Here is an 18,072-nt window from a genome sequence, read left to right as displayed (position 1 = left end):
AGATTTAAAGAATTCTGAAGAAGTAGACAATCAGCAGAGGAAGAGATAGTACGAAATATTTTGATGTCGTCAGCGTACAGGAGACATCCATCAGGGGGTAAAATAGAACATACATCAGACGCTTCATACGTTATGTGTCTTCGTGGAACAAATCTTCAAATGTTGTTCCTCAACTCCTCAAAATTGTTGTCTAAAGGATAGTCGAGTCTCAATGAATCGAAGATCTCGATCAAATAGAAGAAATGTCCACTCATAGAAAGAACATTGATGAGGTCGTTGACAAATAGAATTGTGAGCTAACAAGCCATTGCGCTTTTTTTTCCAGGACTTGCGGCCAAAAATTGATATGTCACTGGTCGAGCACTCCTCTTTGATGCGTGGTGCTATACCGGTGCTTCCGATCTGTTTGGCCTACTTCTGTTTGGTAAGTGGCCTACTAAAGCGTTTCCGTATTCCGTACCACTAACAAACTATCGCTTCACTCAACTAAATCCACAGTTCCTAAACGTAGTCGTGCCCGGTTCCGGGACGGTGCTTTCCGGCGGGCTGTGCCTGTGCATCGGTAAGCCACGCTTTTCCCAGCACGACTCGATAAAGGGCCGCATCGGTTCGTTCATCATCAACTGCATCGTTGGCGTGTCGCAGTGCTTCACCATCATCTTCTGCGTCGTCGGATGGGGATGGGCCATCTGGTGGGGCACGATCATGATACGGTTGGCAAGTAGGTGTACTGTTTGGTCCCTGATTTTCGCTTTTGCGTTTTTATATTAAGATCTTTTTTTTTCGATTTTCACTTCTTTAGGACAACATCGAAAGATTCTTGAGATGGAAGCGGCCCAGGAGGAGGGTGAGGAGCAGACGACACTCTCCAACCGGACCGGTGCATCCAATCCACCGGTGGCGCTAGTGTCCAAAACGCACCGGGACGTCGAAACGGGTCGGTAGGTGTAGGTTCCCAGATGGATCGCGTCAGTGATTTAGTAAGCATGAGGAAAGCGGTTGTACTGCCGTTCATTTGTACATTTGAGAGTAACTCCGAAAGATGACTGCGACGAAAGGAACAAGTTTGTTAAGGTGATGTAAAGAAAAACACGGAAAGGAAAAACTAAAAACACACCCACACACCTCTCTCCATTCCCTTTCCTATCCTCTGTGTTTAAATGCGTTACTTGGGAAGAATAAAGTAAAGTCTTTTAACTTTTACACAAAACCATGCACCTCGGTGTTGTTCGTTTTCTTTCCTTCGGTACACCAGCTTTCGACCAGTCTTCCTGTTTTTCTTCTGCATCCGATTTATTACAACCCCGCAAGCAATTTTTCTCCCGTCCGCTGTCACGCAAACACTTGTGTGGTTGGCGCTGGGTGCGTTCGATCAGGGGAAACCTACAATTTACATATAGCGTCTCTTCTCATAGCGAAATGAGTGTATGAATATAGTATGAGAAAAAATATATTTATATGTATATATGTATATGGTTTCTTGTTTCCTTTCTTTATGTATAAGTATATATATACTCATTCTAGAAGTACGCAAATGGTTGTGTGTGTGTTGGTGTATATATATACGATACATACATATATAAATACAGCTCTGTGATGGTAATCTTCCCTCCTTTCTTCCAGGGTTTCCTCTACTATCTTAATCACCTTTGCAGTTGCCTTGCTCTCCTATCGGTTTAAGCTTTGTTTTTTTTTTCCACTGTTGTTAGTTTTTTAGTTCCAAAAAAATATCGCCATCGTACTATTCCGCCGATTAGTTTACACATCTTTTCGGGGTTTCTCTTTTTCCTTCTAGACGTTTTTTCTAGCTCATGTGCTCCGCAGTGATGTGTAGCGTTATTAGGTTTATGCGATCGAAATGTGGCGTTACGGCGTGCCGTTTTCTGCATCATTTTTGCTAATGTCTAAAAATATGTTTTCATCATTCCGTTTCTTGCTTCCGCTTCCTGGGCGCCAATATGAGAGACAATGTGCTTCTATTCGATTTTTAGCTCCATCCTCTTACTCTATGCATATATTGTTCCGTTACTGCTAGTGCGCAGCCTACCAATAAGGCTCAAAGTCATACTTTGTTTTACCTTACTGTTCGCTGCTTTATTTAATTTCCCAATTTCCTTTGCATTATTTTAACGAGTTTTTTCTCCGATTGCGTGTGTGTGTGTTGCGGGTGATTGAAAGCCATTCGACGGTTGTGGGTTTGATTACGATGATAATAATTTACTGATTTGGTAGTCCCTGTTTTGGAGCTTACCGTATTCGGGATGTATTATTATGATGATTATACTTTAGCTACGGAGATGTCCGCACACGTTAGCAGATACAGATTGTTCATCAACCAGGTTGCTGGTGTGCGGGGATCGCTGCACATAGCTATTGTCGCGTACAGTTTGAGTAGTGTTTAGCAAACGAATGGTGAGCATGAGCTGTGAAATGCTAGTTTCTAAACGAGCGATTAAAGGTGGGTAAACAGTACCGGTACGTAAGCAGCCCATCGTGATCTGCCATTCGTCGATCGGCAGGGAAGTAAAGCAAGCCGAACGTGTTCGCCTCTGCCTCAATTCAGGTAGTGCATCATCAATCTTGGTGGTTATCTCTTCGTGCCAGCCGAAGTAAAGTGAACTGAATCGTGGTGTGGTGGGGGATGATCATTATCTCGATCCTACTATTAGCTTAAAAATCTCTTTCACATTGAGCGCTTCACAGTTGACAGATTAAAGTAGTTAAAAAAATGAAAAATTCAACTTCAAAACTCCCTCCACCGTGCACAACATCATTGTCTTCTTTGGCTGTAGGATAAACACTCTTGTACCACATTGCTCGATTCGATCTCTTCCCATTTGCTTGTAAGCTGAATTTGAAGAAAATCGCAAGCTCATAAGTAGTAGCAGTAGTAATCCTACTAAAGTTGTATGCTAATCGTTTAACCTCTCACAGAAAGCGGCATCCAACCAAATGCTCCCATTCACCAGTAAGTTAGAAAAATGAGTTATAAATTGAAAGCTTTAAGTAAACCCTCCCTCTACCAGTTCTTTCTCCGTGGTCAAAAAACAATTGGTATTTCCCTTCCGCTATGACTAGAATATTCTTTTGCTCGGCATTATATGGTGTAGCAGAGATTGGGGTGATAAATGTGCATTACAGACCTGGTTGCTTTTGACAAGTGCGCTAGATGGTAAGCTGAAATATGACCCCAAACAGACTGAATGATATTAAGCCCGCAGTTCAGACTTTTCCACAACATCCACCACACAAAATCTCTTCCCCGTACTGTACCTGACCTGTAACCTGACTACATTTATATATGAACAAAGAAAATAATCCGCAATGTGATCCAAAAAATAAAAAAAGAATACTAAAACTTGATGAAAACTACTTCATTAGATAGAGGAAAAGCTAGTCATAATAGAGCTACTCAGCCCTTCAATAAGATAGATAAAATGGAAATCCTTTCTAGGATGGGGTTTTTCCCCCACCGCACACGCGGCCTGCCATCTCCCTTTTAGTTTCGGTGAAAAGGCAGCACCGAGGGCATTAGTAATAAAACGATTCTAATCATATATAGGTGTAAAAAACGCTCACTCGATTTGCCTCTCGTACTAATATCACTTTGAGTAAGTTTACGTTACTGTTTTAGTTTAGCGTTTAGCCCTCGTCCTCCTGACTCTGTTGACCCTACTTTCCTAGTAGTGCACTTGTTCGTGACGCTCTTTTCCCCCCGTTTTCTTGCCGGGTATCGCTTCCTATCATTCCCAAAAGAATACGAACAACTCAAACAAATCGGTCGTGAACGCGATAACGGAAAGCTAATAGTAAAAACCTACACAGCTAATGTATTATTGCAATAAATAGAAGCGTTTGCACTTGGGACCCAATTTTAGTTTGGCGTAGCAGAGTTTCGTTTCATCTGTACGTTGAAACAATGCCGAACAAGTGGTTTGTTAATATGGAACATTGAACGGTACAGGGCACACACTCACACACACAAAGGTTTGTCATGACACGTAAGATATTCGTCCACTGAAAGGAAAGCCTGTTCCTGCTCGTTCTTTGATATAAACTGGCACACAACAAACTCACATCCACACCAGCATTATTGCATCGCGAGCGAGGTGTTCAGCGGATGAAACGATCAATCTGCGAGACGATTAAGGGTTGATATACGATACGGTTCACATCCTTTAAAACACAACTACCATTTGCTGTCCAATATGAATACAAGCACTTGTACATATTATACACACACGCACTAAAGAACACACACACAGACAAAACAAAAAACGCGCACGGCACGCGGCGTGTATATCAAACGGACGGAATTGATTACGCAAAACGGAATTCAAAACCCGGGAACGGAAATGTCTCTCTCTCTCTGTCTCTCTCTCCCTCTACTTGTAGTTGTATGTGTTTTCTCCTATGTAGGCTGCTGGTATGTGTATCGTGTCACGTCGTGTGCTAAACGATGATTGTACTTGTACGAGCGTCGGATGTTGCGTGTGTAAGTCCTTTCGTCCTCCGAACATGGTAGGGATAGAAGAAGTCTAAAAACGCATTTAAACATGTAAATTAATTTAAATTTAGAAAAAAAAACATGTGTACGGCAAATACGTACCAGTTCACTGGATGACACACTTTTCGTCCTTCTGGTTAATATCTACCGTCTCTAGCTTCCTTTCAATTTCGTCATCATCCTCGATGCTGGAGAAGAAAGAAAAAAAAAATCCCACATAAAGCAAAAATTGTAACGAGTGTTAGTTTGAACTCCTCCCGTGACCACTTACGCCTGTTCCTGGCTGTGCAAGTTCTGCACCAGCTCGTTCCGTTTGTCGACGATCGCTACCAATTCCGTCAGCAGCAGTGCTTCCTTCTCACGCTGCTCCTCCGTCTTTTGCCAGTCCTCGATCGAGAGGGCGGCTCGCAGCTCCATGTTAAGCATTTCGTACTTTTTCTCAAGATCATTCTCTTGTTCACTGTTGAAGAAGATATGGAATAATAATAATAATTGGCGGACAATTGATGATGATGATGGTTTAACAATAATCTTTTACACTTAAAGGGAAAGCGAGGATGACAGTAGGTTTAGGTGGCAAGGGAAGAGACTTCACGAAGACGGACACGAACACGAGACAGGGGGACATTATAGTCGAACAGGTGACAGCACTTATTGAATGCCGATAAAGCTCGCAGCAGAGGATCGTTCGAACCGTAGCGGGTGTGGCGGGATGGGATATAAAGGGAAGGTCTATCGCGGGGGCGACGGGAAGGAGCATAAAGAGGGATGGTAGACAGGAGGGAAGGGACATCAAGTTCATTTAACAGTAGACCTGCAATGAAGCCGGCACGGATAAGGAAATGCCTATCCTCAATGGTTTCTAGCCCAAGAAGACGGCAACGGACTGGATAGGGAGGGAGAGCAAGATGATAACCGTTAAGGAAGCGCCGAACAGCTACACGAGTGAATTTACGCTGAACGCTCTCCAGTCGGGCCATCGCAGTGGAGCCTGGGGAAGACCAGACTACAGCCGCGTATACCAAGGAGGATCGCACCCAACAGCAGTACAGGGACTTCAAGCAGATTTCGGACGATAGCCCAATGCTCAGACCCAGAGTGATTTGTTAGCCTTGCTGATAACATAAGCAATGTGGGAACTGAAGGACAGCGTTTCGTCGAACTAAACGAAAAACGAGAAGGAGGAGTAGGCCATTTTTACGACAGAGAAGGCCAAACAGAGAAGGAATTACAGTACAGATTGGAGAAGACAACAGTCAGCAGACGAGGGCACAGGAAGGAAGATCTTGAGATCATCTGCGTAAAACAAAAACACCTTCGGCGGGAAGGATGGAGATACAGTCATTAACAAATAACAGAAATAAAATAGGACTAAGGACGCTGCCTTGTGGAACACCCGGGGAACCTACGAAGGAGTCGGACAGGCGAAACTCTAGCTCTATACGATCTCGAAACCAGGTAAGTCTTCAGCCAGGACAGTAATCGACCCTCGATACCAAGTCTCTCAAGTTTGGCAATCAGCACATCAGTCATACGACGTCCGTTTGACGACCGGATAACATGTTCGATCGAGCAGAGGATACAAGACGCATAAGGTTGGAGGAAGTTGTGCGTTTGGGAATGAAATGATGTTAAAAAAATTTACGGAAATTTGAGCCGATCGATAAGACCACCTCTACCAGGGATCAAAAGCTAGTCGTGAAGACTTGATAGAAGGGTGGTCTTATCGATCAGTCACCCACACACACAGACAGTCAACACTCACAGTAGATTAAGCTGCATTTGCCGCCTAAGTAGTGCGTTCTTTTTGTTCACCAGCGTGAACCATTGGGACATCAGTTGGTCTTCGGTTTCGGAAACGTCTGTAATAGAAAGAAATTAAATTAATAAACCATTCGTTCAATTTGGTGCAGATAAGCTCACTAGTCATCGTTCCACCCATCACAGCGCGTAGTTTCTTCTCGAGAGCGTTCGCCTTCAGATCGATAGCTTCCTGCTCGCGTTCCAATTTGTTAAGCTCACTTTGAATGTAGTTTACACGTTCCACCTGTTAGGGATAATAAAGACACAAAATTTTATCAACCCAAACACAAGCACAACTTTCCCTCCTTTGTACTCATTTTTTTATAAGTCACGCACACACAAACCACTCGCTCAAAACGAACTCAACAATCCGCAACTCAAAAACCTACCTGTCCACCGTCATCGTCACTCTTTGGTCCCATAAACTCAATCAACTTGCTCGGCGACGGTGTACCGCGCTTCAGCAGATGGTGATTAGAGTCTGCCGTCTTGTAGTTGTTGTGACCATTACTATCCTTCCCATTCGTATCCTGCTGGCCGGGCGAAAGCACATCCTTCCGGTGCGCATGATGATGACCGGTGGGAAAGATAAACTCCGAACCATTGTTGATGGGTGAGATGGCCCGATCGGGGGAAAGCGGTGCCGGCTGACGACCACCGGACGAGGGAAACAGCTTCGTCGGTGAGGATGGCGAATCGAGGCCGGACAGTTTTAGCTTCGCACCGGCAATCAACTTGCGGGCCTCCTCACGCAGCCTAGCCTGTCGTTCGGCCTTTTGGGCAATGGGTAGCGACAAACGAAGCAAATGGGGCAAACAAAATGCTCAGGTTAGTAAAACTACAGCAAAAATGATTTCATGTTCATGAATGGTTTGAGAAGCATTAAGAAAGCTTCTATTGCATGAAAATGTATTTAAAAAATAAGTAAATATTTACAAAATGAAACAAAAAAAAACAAAATCCAGAAAAACAAGTAAAAAGAAAACGAAGAAAAAAGGTTAAAAAAACAAACAAAACACTTACTGCATCCTTGTCACCTTTGCTATCTACGTGCGACGATCTAAGCCGTTCTATCATGAGCTTGGCCCGTTCGCTCATTTCTTTGTGCCGTAAAATCAATTTCTAAAATCAGGAACCGCAAAACAAAGCCAAAAATGTAAAAGAAAAACCAAACAGGAAAACAAAAACACAATACAAACCCGCTTTACGTATTGAAACGTTGCACATAGAATATGTACAGAAGAGTATTTTGAGCAAATCATGGCAGGGTTTCTCAGGCTAGTTATAGTGTTAAACAGTGTGGAACAGCATTAAACGCCAATTCGACATCGTATACGCAATTTATCCTCTTTGAACCTTCTCAACCAAGGAAAACAAACATTCATCTCCTTAAAATCCCAATTCGACAACGGAAAATATGTAGTTGACGGAGCTGTTTAGCAGCATGTTTATACTGCGTGGTTCGATATTGAGAATTTTTAACGCTTTTCCATTTTCGTAAAGCATTCTTCTTCTTTAAGCCAGGCTACATGATGCGAGATGCCAAAAAGATTTCGCTAAAAAGGGGGAGTTATGCGAAATCTATTCGTCGAAAAGATTTCGCCTCCTAGAGCTGACAACTCGGAAAGATTTTGCTTCTCTCTAGCCCTCTCTGTCACATTCTATGCGTTGCCATGGTAGTTTTCGGTTGAAGAGAGATAGCATGAAGTGCTCTAAACAACACGGCTAGATGAACCGAGATGTTTTTGACGTAAAAATTTCGCCAATCCCCCCCTTTTAAGCGAAATAGTTTTGGAATCTCGCATAATGTAGCCTGGCTTTAAAGCATTCTTCTTCTTTGACACCACACACTCGAAAGGTCACAGCCTACCATTTCTGGCTTTCTTTATTTTACTCGCAGCTGCATAGTGATTCCTGTGTACGGGGAGACGGTCTGGATGGGATTTAAACCCCGGCCTTGTCGTGTGAAGACCGGTTCCGAAATCATCTCGGTCACAGGATCACACAAATTGATTAGAAACTATTGAAATACACCTATTTAGAGTTACAATCGAATCGTTTGCTTCGACTCACGAGCTGCCTGCTTCGATTTGCGTGCCATTACCATCGAAAGAGCGACCCTATGGTCGAACCGTTACTATGGAATCACGTGCCGGTATGTATGGATATGTGAAAGTTAGCACATTTCAAATTCGCTTCTTCTCTCGAAGCAATAGTTTTTTTCTTTCACTATTTTTCACGTGTTTTACATATTGTGTCAAAGCAAAAATGAACGATACATACAAACTATTTCATATAATTCAATGAAAAATGTTGAAAAAGAAAAATGTAAACTAATAGCTTCATGAACTTTTCTAAATTCTCTTCGCTGTTGGAACCCGTTCATTTCCGCTAGTTTAATGTATAGATCACCACTAAACTCTGAAAAACTAGTCTTGTGTATCGCTACTGTTCGCTGTTGGTATTGTACTACACATTTGTTCGTCATTTACGGTTTATTAGCCGTTTGTTCGTATAAAAATGCCGACGAAATGTTTTCTAAGAGTAACAACCTAACCGGTCTGTTCAATACACCAAATGCTTCATACAGGAGCAAGCAAAAATCCATTTATATTGGCACGTGATTCCATAGTAACGGCATGTGATTCGGTCGTTATGTCGCGCATTCGATGGAAACGGCACGCAAATCGAAGCAAGCAGCTCGTGAGTCGATGCAAACCGTGAGCGATTCGACTGTAACTGTAAACAGGTGTAATACGGAAATTGTAGTACGAAACCAAGTAGTACAAGCCGCACATAAAAAATGTGTTAAAACAACTCCGTCAACTAGGCATTAACCATAATCGAGTTGGGATTTTACAGAGAAGAAAGTTTGTTTTCTCATGTCGAGAACGGTTAACGAAGTCCAATTGCCTACACGATTTTGGATTAGCGTTTTAATGCTGTGTGACAATGATGAACTGGCCTGAGTAACCCTGCAAAACGTAAAAACAAAATTATTCTAAAGAAAAATTATCAAAACTGCACCCAAAATCACGCACTTACTTGTGTATGTGCTTATGGTAAATCTACAAAAGACAAATACAACTGCTAAACAAAAGCAATTCCCAGAAGTTTGTAACAAAAAAACTCAATCTCGAAAACCAAACACTCTTCTGGGGGTTTCTCACACCGCAAGCGATGCCTCTGACCGCAGCTACTTACGTTCGCTTTGTTTATGTCCAACGTTTGAGGTAATGTTTGAATCTCTTCATCATCACCACCGGACTGCAGCAGCTTGCTTTCCATTTGGGCACGTCTTTGGGAGTCCGACGAGGACGTTCCATCCTCCGGTGCGGTGCTACTAGTTTCCGTACTACCACTATCCTCCTCCTTGGGACTAGCGCTTGTTCCATTGACAGTCGCCGCGCTACTATTGCTGCTATCAACCGCCGTAGCAACGTGGTGATGGTCCGTACTTTCTTCCTCGCTTACTGCGGTGGAGCTACTATCTGCGCTGCTTTGATGGCCACTCGTCAGACCGTTCGTTGGCTGCCTGCTGTTAGAATGCTCGTCATTGGTGGGCCCATTGCTGGCCACATGACCCGGACCGAGTGGCCCGTCCAGCAGGCTAAAGGGAAAGTTGGGCAGCTTATCTTTGGTTGGGGATAGTACGCGTCCCAGCAAGTGTTTGGAGTTGGCCAGCAGGGCCGCCTTCGAATCGGCCTTCGAGCCCAACGCATCGTCACTATTGGGCGTGATGATGTCCGTTAGGTTGAGCAGATTTTTACACAGTTTGTCGGATTTGTAGTTGCCGATCACGTAGCTGGAATCGTCCGTTGTTTCACCTGCAAAAATAGACACCTTTAAAATTAGTGGCGCTCTTTTATGGTGTTATAGCAAATAAAATTTAGTATAAAAATATGATTTAGATTAATATGACTAAGCTCGTTCGACGCGTTAAGTGTTATTTTTGAAGCTCGTTTGAACGCACACTAAAAATCACAATCCAATCAGCACTCTCAACATGGGTTTTGTCTGCAGTGTCTGTCTACAAGTGTTCATAAATGAATGACTGGAAACTCAAACCAAATCCTTCCTACATTAGAACCTGGTGTGTGTGTCCTTTTTACCAGATTCGGCAGGAAGTTGAGATAATTCAACTCATATCAGCAAACAGAAAACTTGTGTTCACGCGAACAAAAACCAAAGTCACGCAGTACCTCCTCCACTGTCACCGGCATTCTTCGTTTGATAAGAACCTATTGCCTGTTCAGCCACACGGCCACATGCCCGACAGGGGCCAACGCTGCCATCTTAAATGGGTAATTAGAGTGTTAGAAAAGAAGGACGGCTACGCAAACATTTTGTCCATCTTCGACTTAAAATATTGCTGTCCATATCGCTGCTCTTGCAAAATGCTAAACCGAAGGATGCTTACCAATCGATTGGACTTCTAGCTGATGACCGGTAAAGTGTGCTCGCAGCTGGTAAAGGTACGTCATGACGGCCAGCTTATCCGGCACGGCGAGCAAATTCATATCACGCGGTTCAATCACTCTCGGAATGCCAAGCTTCTCTGCCGCATCGAATGCCGTTCGACAGTTTTCGATCACATTGCCCGGTGATAGTTTAGTCATGTCACTGGAAAGAAGTAATTAAAGTATTTGTAAATTCTTACCTTCAAACCTGGCAAACGCCCTCCCCATTAGCATACTTACATAAGATTAGGATAGAAATGATGTATCACCGCACAGAACGCCATCCCGTTGCGCCAGCTCGTCGTCAGATTTGTCACTTTCACGCCGTTATAGTTCTTGGTCACCTCTTTGCACCATTCGAGCAAATCCTGGCCCGGCGTACTGTCCTTTAATGTGCCGAGCGGTTTTAGCAGTTCTCCACCGACCGACAGTGGCAACGGTACCGTCCGTATCGGTGGAACCAACGACACATCCGCAGTTTCGTCTGCTGCTTCCTGTTCGGAGGCAGACGTTGTGCTGTGCTTCTCCCCCTCGCTCGGTTCGTGATCGTAGCTCTTGACTAAGTTAAGCGGTTTCAGATCGGACCGGCTGCTGTTGAACGACTTGCCATCGTAGGGTGAAGCTTGCGGTGGCTCGGGAGGAGACGAGCTCTTCTCCGTTTGTATTGCAATCGGTTCCGGTGTTGGCAGACGATGGGATGCCGCCACGATCGGTGTTGAGCGGCCGGACGCATCGTCATTATCCTCTTCATCTTCCAGCACACCCAACGCATCGAGCTGTTTGTCCAGCTGGTCCTCCTCTTCATCTTCCCGCTCGGCTAACGCACGTACCGTTTCCGGGATAATGTGGCTGGGTTCGCTTTCCCGCTGACTAGGAGACGATGATGATGATGGTTGTGCACCCGCCTCACCACCCTCTTCTTTCGGTCGGTGCAGTGAGTGCTTGTTCTCATTCTCGTCCAGTTCTCGCTTTGCTTCGTCCTCGCGGCCTTGCAACATATCCAGGAACATTTCGCGCGATCCACACACGATCGGTGTTTGATCGTCGGAGAGTAGCGACGGTACACCGCTCATCGGTGTTAGCAGCTCCGAGCTGTTTAGGCTCGTCGTCAGCTGCTCGAGTTGGTTCGTTAGCTCGGACATGTTTTCGGAAAAATCGATCGAATTCTCCAGGTCCGGTATGTCCTCGAGATCGTCGAGCGGCGCAATGTCCGACACGTTGTTGACGGACATTAGCGAGATAATGCTCTGCATGTCTTCGTCGGTCGCTTTACCCTCGCGCAGAAACACACAGCTCAGCGTGAGCTCCAGGTTGGCCGCTAATATTTTCTTCGAAACGGGACGCAATCGCAGGGTGAACGTTTGCTGGGTTGACTCGATACTTGCGTACTTGCGCATGTTGATCGTCGCCGTTGCCAGCGCCCGTTTCTTCCCGAGCTGCGATACATCCTCCAGCACGAACGTCCAATCTTTGTCCTCCAGCTCGTGCGTCCGGATGTCTTTGAAGAGCGTTACGGCGATCGTGTGGTTGTCCGGCATCGGCCAGGACATGGTGCTGCTGAGCGGGTTGATTAGATCCGGTTGCCATTCGAGCGCACTCGAATGGACGCGTCGCGAACGGCGTGTCCACACGACGTGCAGTTTATTGGGGCGCCTGCCAAAACCAAAACGAAGGGAAACGAGCAACGAAAGTGCGGGTTATAAATTAATGAAATCAATTCCGAGTGGGGACGAGGTTTTCTGTTTGTTGTTGCAATTTAAGCGCGTGCCTGCGCTATGTCGCCTTCGGCCGGTGGCAAGTCGTCGATTGACGGTTAATTGATTTGTTTTCCGCTGATTGAGGGGTTTGCGCAATGTGCAAAATTTGATTCGTCGGGTGAGATGGTACAAACTGTGATACAGTTAGGAAATTCAATTAATCGGTCATTGAGATGGAAAGAACGAAGAGAAACAGCTCAGCGCCGATGGATAATTGAAACAATTAGAACCGTTGGAATAGGAAATAGGGAAGAGATTGTTCAAGCTAAAAACAAGTTTATTCATCTCACTGATTCGTAACTTCTTTTTCCGCAACCTCGAAATGTCTTGGACCGAGATTTCTGGAAATATTGTTAGCATGCTTCAAAAGATTCAATTGAACCACCAGGATAATTCCTAATGAGAATAATGAGGCGATCGACGCTCAGTTTTTGGCCATCAGACGTATTAAGGACCTCAAAAGAAAATATATAACAATACCGTTTCTTCTTATCGGCATAGCAGATTTCATTACATTGATGACTGTAATCAAATGTTGAAGAAAGCATTTAATTGGCGTTTTAATCGAGGAAGAGCTGTGAGAAAGATCTAAGAAACTACTACTTTACACTAAGACAAGATCTTTAAAAAGATCTCGCAGTCCGGTGGCGGTCCGGTGGTAGATGCGACAGTGGCAGGACCGTGGTTCAAATCCCATCCGAACCGTTCCTCCATAGTGAGGCTTGACTATCCAACTATGCAGTATCAAGCCAGAAATGGTCGATAAGGAAAGAAAGAATATTACTAATGGTCTCTATTTCTAAAACAGAATGTCAAAACATATTTTTCGGCGAAGGAGGAAACGTTCTCCATCGAATACCTTGAAATGTCAGTCATTATGAGGTACAAATTAGTTTATAAATCATCGTTGTGCCTCTCTAGAATTTGGAACCGTTTCAACACAGACAGTTTTTTTATCACACATATAGGAAATTTCTTCACTCTAAATACCTGTCGCAACGGACGAAGCTGGGATTGTACATAATATATAAGTCCCAGTACTCCTCCATATGCCTCTGAGACATGGACTCTATCCAAAACTGACGGAACCCTCTTAGCCGCGTTCGAGAGGAAGATGAGCAGATTTTTAGATTTTTGGCCCCGTATGCGTGGAAGGAAAATGGAGCAGCCACTAAAATGACGAGCTCTACGAGCTGTACGATGATCTCACCATCGTGCAGCGAATAAGACTCGCCCAGGCTCCGGTGAGCTGGTCACGTCATGAGAATGACACCGGACTACCCAACCCGTAGGGGCTTTCTGGGCCGTCCACACGGACAGAGGAGGCGTGGTAGGCCCAAATTGAGATGGAGTGATGACGTCCACCAGAACGGCCGGGATAATCGATTGGCATACGATGGCGCTGGACCATGAGCGGTATCGAGGATTGTTGCAGCAATTCAAGACGGTTGTAGCGCCTGATAAGCATGTAAGTAAGTATCATATAGGGAATGAATGGTGTTTAATTCCAGTTGTTCTACCCTGCTGGCCATTAATTCCCGTTTTTTTTTTCAAGCTTCTTCTTTTTTTTCGGTGGCACTACAACCTCGAAAGGTCTTGGCCTGCCATTTCTGGCTTTCTGTGACTGGTTTTACCCGTAGCAAAGTAGTCAGCCCTGCGTACGAGGAGGCGGTTGGGATGGGATTTTTTTAAAGCAGCAAGTCACATGAACTACTGAGGTTGTAGCGACATTAAGTCCTCATCAAAATTGCAACGAAAGTTTTGTTATTTTGTTTATTTTCAATTATGACGGCTTGACGCCGTATGGTCAACGTAAGTTTTGTGTTGGGGTACATAATCTAAAAGAAATAAAAATAATTTTACTTTAACCCTATATTCTCCAAAGACTATTGTCCAGTAAGTGGTATTAGTTCTGATTCTTACAATTCATTTCATCGTTCATTCTTTATCGCTCCCCCCAGAGCAAAACGGGGGCGAAGATAAAAGTAAGTCAAAAATACTCTCCCAACCGTCAACTTCAAGTGGCTTCCGGAAAGCGATAGGGCAGCAGGCAACGGCAAGCAACAATCACTGAGGGCAGCCGTAGCTTTGTTCTATTTTCCACACGCTCCACTCACAGTGATTCGCCGTCTCGTGGTGGCCCGTATGTCTCTCCCTTGCGCCAGTACATATACTTAATGATGATAATGAATTAACCACAAACGACGCATCGGATGACCTCTCTGACTGTACGCAGGCCGATGCATTGTGCGATTGCAGGTTCGGAAGGCCTCTGACCCGTAAAGGGAGGATTTGTGCTGTTCGGTTCGGAACGCAAAGGAATGCATCCAAGTATAGCGTGCGCATTCACACCGACCGACTGAGATGGTGGCATTGGAATACATTGGAAATTCATAGCTTATTTCGTCGATTCCAGCATGCTAGTAGACGATCGCATCATGCGGTCTGTGAGTGTTGTTTTGTTCGTTTTTATAACAAACACAGCAATGGTGGGGTCGAAGAAGCGCGATGCATATTTTATTCACGGATTGATGGAGCACCAAATGAACATGAAAATCTCATCATCTTTACCACCGTGCGGTGTGCGGGGTAAATCCGTGCAACAAGGACGCGCCCGCTAATGGAAATGCATTCGGAGGCACGAAATCCCGTGCGCGCAAAGGACGGGCAAAATGCAATCAATACTTCCTGCTGTCAGACGTAAATGAAAAACCGAAATTTATAAAAATAAATACAAACTGCAAGCCTGCCCCAAACTGCACAATACTACCGCTGCGCCGAGCAATAATAATCGCTCAATTCGTTCTTTCTTCGGTTTGGAAATAAAAATAAATTGACCGCAAACACACACAAAAAAACACAATGTGCATCGAACGGAATCCCTAAAGACAACCGAGGGCCATGTAGCTCCATCCATCGAAAACGGCGAAGCCCCAAGGGTAACTTATACACGCGTCATCATCCAAAAATAAAAAATCGACTAACTCCATCCCTCCCACTGGAGGATTGCCGGCCCCGGAGCGTTCGCTCTAATTCATCTTCCAACATGAGTCGGATCAGTACAGAACTCCAGTTCAGGGATAAGCAAAGCACGCTTGAACAATTGGTATAGCTTAAAAGCATATACATTAAGTATAAAAATCGTATTGGATTTACTTACAAACACAACAGTTGTATTTGTTCCCGATCGCTTCTAGCTGCTTGCAAACGGTTCATGTTGCTAGGTTACTATTTGACCGAAGTTCATATGTAACTAGATAAAAATACTATATACGGCAGCCGTCCGCACATGAACAGATATGAACCACAAACATGTATGTTTGCCGACCCCCGTCCCGGATTGCTCGCCGTATGCGGGTGGAAAGAAAATAACACAAAACCCCTTTGGCTCCCCTTTCGTGGAGACTCTACGGGGGTGCGAAAAACAACGAAGAAGGGAGGTTTCACAAGACGGGCCAAAGATAAACAAAACAAGACGCGACGGAACTGCATCCTACAGCCGAACAACCGCACGTCGATGACGTGAGGCGCGATGACGCGGGAGCGTTGTTCCGCCCGATGACGACGACGGTGATGATATAGGAAATTATGATGTTCATTTCCGAGCCGTCGTGCGATTACGTCTTCGCGAGAGGGCTTTCGAGGTAACGAAACGGAAAGCCCTGCTGTCATTTGTGGTGGGTGAAATACCTTAAAGGTAAGCAGCCAACAAAGTAACAAAGTAACGGCTGTAACATTCCCGTAATGAATCAATTTGTTACATTTAATTTCGTGCCTGTGCCACCGGGGTAAAGGCTCGCTGTGGCTACAATTAAGGAAACGAAATGCTTTCTATTAGTGCAGAAGGAGATGGAAAGCTAAACACCTACCATTTGGCGGTCGTCTCCATGAACAGCTCATGGTAGGACACGGTGAAGGAAAATTTGGCCGCCCGTTTGTTGACGCGCTGCAACCGCTTCCACACGCTTCCCATTTTGCTCGCCCGGATCGAACCGTCGTGATGATGCCTTTAGTCCAGATGATACGTGCGTGCGTGCGTGCGTTTCGTGCGTTGTTTTATTTAAGCTTCCTGTGTTAGCCTCACTGGTGCTGCTGCTGTTCATCTGCGCCGTGCATTTTCACTACGGTTCTAGAACGCTAGAAAGCGTTGAAATCTTGATTTTGGATCGCACACAGTTTACACAAAAAGGGCAGCAGCAGCTAGGAATGTTGCAATGCGCTTTTGATTGGCACCTCAATTCTGCTGTGCGATAAATAATCGTAACAGCGGCTGCGACTGCGATTGTGTGTTTCAATTTCTTCTTACTTTCGTTCTAACACAACACATACCAGGCATCCAGTTTCACACGGCTTTTCACTTATCGGGCGTTCAACACATTCCCTTGTTAAGCTCTAGTATAATCTGTTAGCAAAGATCAAATTACTCTATCAGATCAGCTACTATGTGTACGGGGGGGCCTGTCGACGTTCGAGGGCGGTTTACAGGGACTGCCGTGAGGTGCGTTTTGTTTATTTTTCTACACACCTTGGCCCTTGGTAATGCCGTAAACAAACACGCGATCGCGCATCCTTTGACCGTACTCCTGGCTCGCCAAACAGCCAAAAGCAACCACCACTCTGCCGCCGACTACTGACTACTACGATGTGGTTTTGCGTTTTTTGCTCTGGTTGGGTGATTTGCCTGCCTGTGCCCGTGGACCTTGGCCCGGGCCACCCACCCCAACGCTCGTACGCTCTCTGACGTACAGACGGCAACGGATCAAGGTTGTTGTGTTTTTCCTGACCCACAGGCCTGCTGGTGCAGCGCAGGGATTCAATTGTTAAATCTTCGATGTTGCTTCGGGGAAGCTTCCTAGAAGCAGAAGGGCACTGGTTTTACGTACTCCAAAACACACCACTAGTAAGATGTTGCGGTTTTTCACATCTTTTCACGCTTTTTCACACACTGCCACTTCGGCACAAACACTCGTTGCCGTGCGGCGCTACTACGCCATCCGCCGACCTCGGTCACACTTGGCAAGGTTTTGCAATGCCATTGTACACAGTTTTTTTGTGCTAAAACTGGTGTACGTTTTGCTGCCCCCGAAAAGGTACCCCGTCGAATGAAGACGCACCCCCTGGGTTACGATGATGATGGGGTTGATTTGCACCTAAACCATAACGCACTCACACACGCACACTGTTGGCTGCGGGGAGGTTTTCTTAAAGGATCTTCTGTATAACAATCGCGAAACACTGACGGTGAGCTTGTAATTAGTGTAAGGTAATGCACAGGAATATCGGTAAAACTAGCACAACGGAGGCACACAGCGGAGAGGATCTTACAACATAATCTTTTTGCACAATTTCTTCACTTTGCTAGCTGCTTGTTTGACAGTTCGTGTGAAGCAGGAAAAAAGTGTCGGAATGGGCTGTGTGCGAAAGTGAGTCGGTGTGCGCTGGAGTGAGACAGCTATCGGGCTTCGCTGTCAGATGGAAGCTGGACAGTGGGAGTGGAACCATGGACGGTGGAGCGATTAATTTTAATATAATTTTGAAATTGTTA

The 18,072-nt window shown here is 45.1% G+C and overlaps 2 protein-coding genes across 6 annotated transcripts in view; one reads left to right on the top strand and one right to left on the bottom strand.

Annotated features, from left to right (window-relative positions):
- Positions 1-3,339, top strand: part of LOC118505926 (protein stum) — a 33,537-nt gene extending 30,198 nt beyond the window's left edge. Inside the window, exons 9-11 of the mRNA XM_036042426.1 lie at positions 326-424; positions 499-721; positions 803-3,339. Coding sequence (XP_035898319.1) covers positions 326-424; positions 499-721; positions 803-945 — 465 coding nt within the window. The 3' untranslated portion in view covers positions 946-3,339. The remainder of the gene's footprint in view (positions 1-325; positions 425-498; positions 722-802) is intronic.
- LOC118505925 (EH domain-binding protein 1) lies at positions 1,269-17,939 on the bottom strand. 5 transcript variants are annotated; one of them, XR_004905468.1, is made up of 12 exons: positions 16,397-17,938; positions 11,011-12,423; positions 10,731-10,933; positions 9,515-10,137; positions 7,334-7,432; positions 6,700-7,083; positions 6,431-6,554; positions 6,273-6,369; positions 4,779-4,967; positions 4,610-4,695; positions 3,978-4,538; positions 1,269-2,695 (listed from the first exon to the last, which is right to left on the bottom strand). XR_004905468.1 is itself a non-coding variant. In XM_036042422.1 (12 exons), the coding sequence occupies exons 2-11, from the start codon at positions 16,498-16,500 to the stop codon at positions 4,614-4,616; spliced, it is 3,318 nt and encodes a 1,105-aa protein (XP_035898315.1). In that variant the 5' UTR covers positions 16,501-16,929; positions 17,053-17,938; the 3' UTR covers positions 3,360-4,538; positions 4,610-4,613. The 5 variants fall into 5 exon arrangements, 4 of the variants coding, with proteins under 4 accessions (XP_035898314.1, XP_035898315.1, XP_035898317.1 ...); XM_036042422.1 differs by lacking the exon at positions 1,269-2,695 and having other exon boundaries at positions 3,360-4,538; positions 16,397-16,929; positions 17,053-17,938; XM_036042421.1 differs by having other exon boundaries at positions 1,275-4,538.
- Between the last annotated feature and the right edge of the window lie 133 nt (positions 17,940-18,072).

This window comes from Anopheles stephensi, chromosome 2 (genome assembly GCF_013141755.1).
Source record: "Anopheles stephensi strain Indian chromosome 2, UCI_ANSTEP_V1.0, whole genome shotgun sequence".
NCBI classification, from domain to species: Eukaryota; Metazoa; Arthropoda; class Insecta; order Diptera; family Culicidae; genus Anopheles; species Anopheles stephensi.
Note: the sequence above shows the minus strand (reverse complement) of the source record. Positions and strands in the feature narration are given on the sequence as shown.

What these genes read in the sequence shown, in the direction of transcription:
- LOC118505925 (XM_036042421.1), bottom strand. Translation starts at nt 16,500, where the DNA reads ATGGGAAGCGTGTGGAAGCGGTTGCAGCGCGTCAACAAACGGGCGGCC. An exon ending in GATGGGTGGAACGATGACTA is followed by an intron (nt 6,370 to 6,430) that starts GTGAGCTTATCT and finishes TTTCTATTACAG; the next exon opens with ACGTTTCCGAAACCGAAGAC. An exon ending in TTGCACAGCCAGGAACAGGC is followed by an intron (nt 4,696 to 4,778) that starts GTAAGTGGTCAC and finishes TTTCTTCTCCAG; the next exon opens with CATCGAGGATGATGACGAAA.